This window comes from Astatotilapia calliptera, chromosome 7, assembly GCF_964374335.1.
Source record: "Astatotilapia calliptera chromosome 7, fAstCal68.1, whole genome shotgun sequence".
Lineage (NCBI taxonomy): Eukaryota > Metazoa > Chordata > Actinopteri > Cichliformes > Cichlidae > Astatotilapia > Astatotilapia calliptera.
The window spans coordinates 37,423,400-37,431,460 of record NC_137428.1 but is presented as its reverse complement, the minus strand read 5'-3'; the positions used below and the strand labels follow the sequence as shown (position 1 = coordinate 37,431,460).

At 41.2% G+C, this 8,061-nt stretch overlaps 1 protein-coding gene across 1 annotated transcript; it reads left to right on the top strand.

The window, feature by feature from the left end:
* The first annotated feature begins 5,643 nt into the window (after positions 1-5,643).
* On the top strand, positions 5,644-7,772 carry LOC113026073 (tripartite motif-containing protein 16-like). Its single transcript, XM_026174497.2, has one exon. It carries the CDS (start codon positions 5,822-5,824, stop codon positions 7,373-7,375), a length of 1,554 nt encoding a protein of 517 aa, XP_026030282.2. The 5' UTR covers positions 5,644-5,821; the 3' UTR covers positions 7,376-7,772.
* Positions 7,773-8,061: the final 289 nt, after the last annotated feature.

Below are 8,061 nucleotides of genomic sequence, written 5' to 3'. Positions count from 1 at the left end.
GAGGAGGGCATTTTTCAACTTGGACAAATTATCAATAAAGTTTCAATCTCTGTTATTTTCCCCAAAAACGTGTTGTCGCAATAATGTTTTCTATTGTAATTTGTGCCAACAGATGGCGCAGTTTAAAGTTGGCTGTTACTCTGCCCAGGCTGCTACCATAGAAGAAGAATGTAGACCAATAGTACTTTAACGATGTCCGCTGATCGTTTCCGTGGAAATCTTAGCATTGCTTTAGCCGTCAAGCTAAAGGTTTAGCTTCATACTGCCATATTTTCAGAGTAACAAAATATTTAAACGGTCGACCTCCCAGCCCTTTGTTCCTTCAGTGGGCTGGTTTCAGTCATTATGCAAATGTACTGTTTATAAGATTGGGGAAACCTGCAGTCAGCTGAGACCGAAGAAGTCACTTGGATGAGTGACGAAACGTTTCTCCCACAAAACGCTACGTCCAGATGAACAGAATCAACTTTTGGAGATTTGCATAATGACTGAAACCAGCCCACTGAAGGAACAATGGGCTGAGAAGTCAGTTTATTCATCATAATTATGCAAATTCTCATGCCCATTGATCAGCAACCACTCTCATTCAAAAAGGCATCTCTAAAATGTAAAAGTGAGGACAAGTGAAGCTTTGTAAAGTACAATTAGATTTCCAGACATTTGGTGATACAGTCACGTTGCACTAACTCTTAGATAAGTGGCTAGGGGTTCTCCAGAAACTTTGTGGGATCTTCTTTGAGTTTAAACAAATCTGCTATTCTGACCAGACAGTCAGCAGGGAAAGGTTTGCAATCAAGAGATAAGCTGAGAGCTCAGTGTCAACATTAGTGGATTGAGGTGAATTGAGGAGAAAAGATCTATTCCAATAGAAGGAAATCAAACACTTAAACACTTGGAACAGTTTTCAAATACATTAATAGTAATGCAACACTGTCCTCTTCCCCCAGATAGGCAACTGAGCCTGTTGAACTGTTTGGAATGGAACTTATGGGTAAATTAACCTTAACTGGTATATTTTTCATGGTTGTTTATTCTACTATATGGACCCACTGTGGTGGGGTGTGGTTTGTAGCTCAGCTCTAGGGGAAGGGGTGGAGCAGCTAGTTCAGGGTGTGGTGTTAGAGCAGGCTGACCCACACAGCTGTTCTCCATTACCTGGTCACGCCTTCCCTGCTTCAGTAGGATGCTGGGGTCTAACAGGAGAGCAGTGTGCTGTAATGGGACAAGGCAGCTGCACAAGAAAATATTGTAAATAAAATCATCCACGTGCTTACAACGCGGTGTGCCTTCTTATTGTGATTTATTGCATTTGATGTTGGATAAATGGACACTGTACCCATGTCCTTTTACATATACTTTTTATTTTACTCCAGCAATTGATCCTCCAGTTCTAACCATAGCCTCTTTTTCGTTTATTTTTTGATAACGCTCATTCTTATATTAAAACTTATGTTAAACTTCTTCAAATTAAATCTTGGATGATTAGTCACTTATTTCCTGATCGATTAGCCTTTATCTTGATTTTTAATCTGTCATTACCCCACTCTTTATCTGGAAATAAAGAAATTCAAAGGTCATGTGTAAAAAAAGCATAGATTAGGACTCTAACATCAGCCACAGAGCTGCATTTAGGCATGTTGCAGTTCAAATTGAGCATCAGAATAGGCAAAAAAGGTGATTTAAGTGACTCTGAACATGGAATAGTTGTTGCTGCCAGACCAGCTGGTCTGAATATTACAGAAACTGCTGATCTACTGGGATTTTCCTCACATATCAATCTCAGAATAGGTTTTACGGACGGCTTTGACCTCATAGGAATACAACAGTAGCTCAAATAACCACTTGTTATAACCAAGGTATGCAGAAGAGCATCTCTAAATGCACATCACACTGAACCTTGAAGCAGGTGGCTACAGCAGCAGAAGAGAGTCACAATTTGGTGTAAACAACTTGTATCAACAGTTCAGCTTGTTGATAATAATAATAATAATAATAATGGATTGGATTTATATAGCGCTTTTCTAGGCACCCAAAGCGCTTTACAATGCCACTATTCATTCACTCTCACATTCACACACTGGTGGAGGCAGCTACAGTTGTAGCCACAGCTGCCCTGGGTCAGACTGACAGAAGCAAGGCTGCCATATCGCGCCATCGGCCCCTCTGGCCAACACCAGTAGGCAAGTAGGGTAAAGTGTCTTGCCCAAGGACACAATGACCAGGACAGAGAGCCCAGGGATCGAACCGGCGACCTTCCAGTTACAGATGCGAGTCCCAACCCCCTGAGCCACGGTCACCCTGTAATGGTGGTGGGGAACACTTTGGGCCTCTTCATACCAACTGAGCATCATTTAAGCACCACAGCCCGCCTGAGTATTGTTACAGACCACAGTGCACTGTGGTCATAAAGTACTGTGTACTGTCTGATGGCTGCTTCAACCAGGATTACACTATGTCATAAAGGTCAGATCATTTGTAACTATTTTTTTTGAACATGACAGCAAACTGACAGGGTGGCTGTAGCTCAGGTGGTAGAGCAGGTCATCTACTGATTGGAAGGTTGGTGGTTCGATTCCTGGCTTCCCCTAGTCTGCATGCCAAATATCCTTGGGCAAGATACTAACCCGACATTGCTCTCCGATGCATTCATCGGAGTATGAATGTGTGTGAATGTCAGTTAGAAAGCACCTAGGAAAAATGTGCTTGTGCGAATGGGTGAATGCACAAGTTGTGTAAAGTGCTTTGAGTGCTCAGAAGAGTAGAAAAGCGCTATATAAGAACCAGACCATGTACTCAAGTGGTCTCCACAGTAACCATCGCAGTCCACTGAGCACCCTCGGGATGGTGTGAAATGGGAGATTTGCATTAGTGGTTGCTATGATGTTAATATGGAGCAAAATCTCTAAGGAATGTTTCAAGCAACTTCATCTATGCCATTGAGAATCATACTGCACAGCTAAGCTCAGGAGCCAAAATTTAATGCTTTAAATAGGATGCAGGGTATGCAAATTATCACATGATCAGGCTCCTCAGGTGCTTAGTTACCCTTAAGATGACTGTACTCAGAAACATGATGAGCAACCAGTGAGGAGTATAAAGGGCTCTATGTAAATCCCCATTTCGGCAAACCGCTGTTTGTCTGGATTTTGACTGAGATCATTTACACCTGAAACTCTGAGCAATGCAATTATGGATGATCTGCTGCTCTCTATTCAATGGTTTTCTTGTGACTTGCCAACTTTGCTGTTGTTCAGTTGTGAGCTGTATTGTGCAAACTGTGTGTTGTACTACCTCTGTGTTTGTGGTTGAGTTTCATGTATTTTAAAGGCCACGGGCCTTTGCAAATAAGCTAAGACTATAAATTCTGTGGTGTGTTTCTGGCACACGCTTATACTGATACACAATAAAACAACAAAATGAATCCACTTTCTTTCTTTCTTTCTCTTTTAAAACCTTATATTAAAAGCAAAATATTTCCATCCATATCAGTGGGCTGACAACTTCATTAACATTACCATGTAAGTCCACTTTTTCATTGATTATTAAATCTTATTTTCACTTCTCTCCTTTTAAACTTAACACCAGTTATTTCCACATGCTCACACAGACAAACAGGATTTAGGCTGGCTAAAGTTCATATTAAACCAGTTTGACACGATGTAGTGCTGCCCCCTTCTGGATTAAAGGGTCACTTAACCAAGCTGTATTTTTCTAGCACCACAGGCAATAGAGAAGGATAGGTACATTGTGTTCTCATTTCTCCATCACCCCGGTATTTATCACCAGGAGGAGATAAGCACAGCGTGAACATCAGTACAAAAAACACATAATGCATAGCAACAAGACGTGAATAAATCCTAATAATACAACAGACGATTCTGTCGGAGAGAAGAGGATGAAGTGCACAGCCATTTCTGAGCATCCAGTGCTGTTGTGCTTGTAACTATCCTCAGCAAAGCCAGAACCACACACACATACTAAAAGTTACTATGCTGTTGCAGTGGGTATCATTTTACAGTCGCTCGTTATTGTTTTTTGTTTGTTTGTTTGTTTTTGTCCCGTTTGGATCTATAGCCATCAGAATTGTTGTCTTAAGGCCAAGAAAGATGCCAAGCGGATTTATTTTACCAAGTGGATCATCATGGCCTTGCCATATTGGTCCATTTGATTGACCTTTATTATAATTATGAATTTATTTTATTTTCAGTTGCTACAAACGGGACAGACATGACTGTGGGATAGGACAGGGAGAAAGAATGAAAGAAAGAGAGGGAGAGAAAGAAAACCAAAGGGGAGAAGAGACGGTGAGAAGGGGGGGAAGAGAGAAAAACAAACAAACAAACAAACAAAAAAAACACCTGGGTCACCTGTATGGAGAAAAAAAATGTAATGTTGTAACAAATAATATTTCTATTAAATAAGCTTTACTTTGCATTTTAATTAACGTGGGATTATTTTTTGTATTTAGAAATAATAGTACCAATTTTTTTTTCCAACATTTGTGGCACTGGCGTGGCGCCCCCTGATGGACGGCGCCCATAGCATTTGCCTATACGGCCTATGGCACGGGCCGGGGCCCTGGCTGGACCCAGTAATAAAACAGTTTCTGACGTTCTGATCCATAGTCCATCGCAAGAATCGTTGCATCTCCGCCATTATGACATTTTCTGTTCCCAAATCAGAGCGAATCCTAGCAGGTGTTCCCATCCTCTTTTCAACTTCTGCTATGAAATAGCCAGCAATGACCTTGGGATCATTGTTTGTTGAATAGGCATGAAGCCAAATCATAACTCTTGATTAGGCCATCAATAGCTCCATTTATACAGATTCCAAAAGGCTTCAGTTTGTCATAGGAGTCAATATGCCACATAAAATTTGGTCCAGGATTTACATACGTGTTACATACATCGCATTAGGCGATTTCTGCGTCGTTGCTCAACACCGTAAGGGCCAAGATATTTCAGTAAATGTCTCACAGTACTCTGCGTGACAACATAACCTGCCTGAATGTGGTGTAGTTTGTATCCATGGAGCCTCCCGTGTTCCTCCAGTTGATCAATAAGAAATCCTGCCACCTCAATCGGACTCATTCTTTCTCCTGTACAGTCCCATGCGTTTTAGGTTTCTTCTAAGTGTCCGCATGCTTATCACAATACTGTCCAAACTGCCCAATAACAGCCAAATCTCCCCATGCCTCAATCCAAGCATAAAATAGAACTTAATTAATTCCAATAAACGAGCCATTTTCTCACACTCTGATCTGCACTGTCACCCACTTCACGATGTTTTACGGCAATATATCATGCTCGAACAATAAAAGATATGTTATAACGTGAAAACGTTTTTGTTCAAACAATGTAATTATCACGTTCGCACAATATAATATTTATATTGTATGAACGTGATAATTATGTATATTGTAATAACGTGATATTATGTTATTCAAACGTGAAAAGTATCTTGTTAGAACAATAAACTTTTCACGTTACAACGTGATACACTTGTATTTTTCTTTTGCCTGGGTGGCAGCTCTACGCTTCTGTACTTCTGTACCTTCTTCATGCTCACATAAAGAGGAGGAACTTAGCGCTTCCTCGGCGTAAAAAGGCCTTTGTGCCTTTGTGTTAACCACGTACTGTTGCTTTAAGAGACCAACCCTCGCTGGATTACTTAAGCTAACTTTCAGATTTCCAGACAGTCAAACTTCTCCAGTTTTATATCATCCAGCAAGAAGACTTGTGAGTTTGACCTGCTTATTATCCTCGCAGAATAAAGGAATAAAGCTTTCCTGTGTTCTTCCAACCGACATCGAGTGTTTGAAATGAGTTGGATTATTGAGGCGGAATTTATTCCGGAAATGGCGCAGCAAGAAAACCAGGTAAACCGAGACAAACTCTGCTGCTCGATCTGTTTGGATCTCCTGAAGGATCCGGTGACTATTCCCTGTGGACACAGCTACTGTATGAAGTGTGTTAAAAGCTACTGGGATGAAGAGGATCAGAAGGAAACCCACAGCTGTCCTCAGTGCAGACAGACCTTCACACCGAGGCCTGCTCTGGTGAGAAACACCGTGATAGCAGATTTAGTGGAGGAAACAAAGAAGACTGGACTCCAAGCTGCTAAAGCTGATCTCTGTCATGCTGAACATGAAGATGTGAGCTGTGATTTCTGCACTGAGACAAAGCTGAAAGCTGTCAAGTCCTGTCTGCAGTGTCTGGTCTCTTACTGTGAGCAGCACCTCCAGCCTCACTATGAAGTAGCAGCATTAAAGAAACACAAGCTGGTGGACCCCTCCCAGAAGCTCCAGGAGATCATGTGCCCTCGCCACAATGAGGTGATGAAGATTTTCTGCCGCACTGATCAGCAGTGTATCTGTTATCTGTGCTCCATGGATGAACATAAAGGCCACGACACAGTTTCAACTGCAGCAGAAATGAGCGAGAAGCAGAGAGAGCTCAAAGAGAGAGAGATGGACATCGAGAGGAAAATTAAAGAGAAAGAGAAAAGCTTGAAGGTCCTGCAGCAGGAGATCTCTGAGCTGAGGAGGAGAAAAGCTGAGCTGGAGCAGGTCTCTCACACAGAGGACCCCACCCAGTTTCTACACAACTACACCTTGCTGTCACGTCTCAGTGAAGCTCCAGACTCAGCCAGCATCAATATTCATCCTGAGAGCTACACCGAGGATGTGGCAGCAGCTGTGTCAGAGACCAGAGAGAAACTGCAGGACAATGTTGAATGGACCATAACTGCTGTTGAAGAAACTCAGGGTAATGTTTCACTGTCAGAGACAGAGCCCAAGACCAGAGCTGAATTCTTAAAATATAAATGTGAAATCACATTTAACCCAAACACAGCACACCAGCGTGTTGTGCTTGGGCCTGGCTTAAAAGCAAAATATAGTCATACTCAGACAATCAGGCGCTATGATCACGCCGACAGATTCACTGACTGGCCTCAGGTGTTGAGCAGAGAGAGTTTCACAGGACCTTGTTACTGGGAGGTGGAGTGGAGCGGGGACGATGTCTTTATAGCATTAGCTTACAAAAACATAAGCAGATCAGGAAGAGAGAGTCTTTTTGGAAACAATAACAGTTCATGGGCGCTGGAGTGTTTCAGTGGTGGTTATGAATTTAGAGAAGACAACAGCAGCACTTTCATTAAAGGTCCACAGTCCTCGAGAATTGGAGTGTTCCTGAATCATTTTAATCATTACACTTATCTGTCCTTCTACAGCATCTCTGAAAGCACTCGAACCATGACTCTCCTCCGCAGAGTCCAGATCCAGTACTGGTACAGTACCAACGATACTATACCACTCCTGGTTGGGCTCGGTGTATACGGTGGTAGCGCTGAAATCTGTGAGCTTTTATGTTAAAACGATAAAATTCATAAAATCATTATCTTATGCAACAAAAAGTGAAGAAGCTTCATAAACAAGATACTCACTTGAAGGTAAAATGTCTTTGTTTTATACATTTTCATGTTCTAAGTTGTGGATTAGTAAAAACTGGCAAATGATAATTCATCAGTTCAATCTTAGAAAATAGCACATTTTGTACAATAAAGCTTCATTTCTCTAAACATACTAAAGCATATTTTTAAATCTTTTCTGATTTGTGACAGACTTCTGATAATTGAAGATGATCACAAAATTCCTGGATATTTTTGTTTGCATTTCATTTCAATATTCAATTCATTTCTATATTGTATGTGTAACAGATTTGATTGTAAAACATCTCAAAAATAAAACTTAATGTCATGTGATGCCAAAACAGCTTCCCGTCTGCTGATGTTGTTTAGTGTGGATTATGTTTTGGGGGGGGATATTTCATCCATGGAGCGTGAGGTAAATTGTTTCAAAACAGTATTTTAGTTCAAATAACTTTTATTTGATTGTATCGTGAAACTATTCATGCTCTATTTTCAGTGAGCGTGAATAGTTTCCTGTTCTTAGCTGACAGCATCATTCTCTGTAAATCCTGGAGATGGTTGTGTTTAAAGTCCCACGAGATCCCATCAGTTTATCTGGCACTGGTGGTGGATTTTGCTGTGATAAACTGA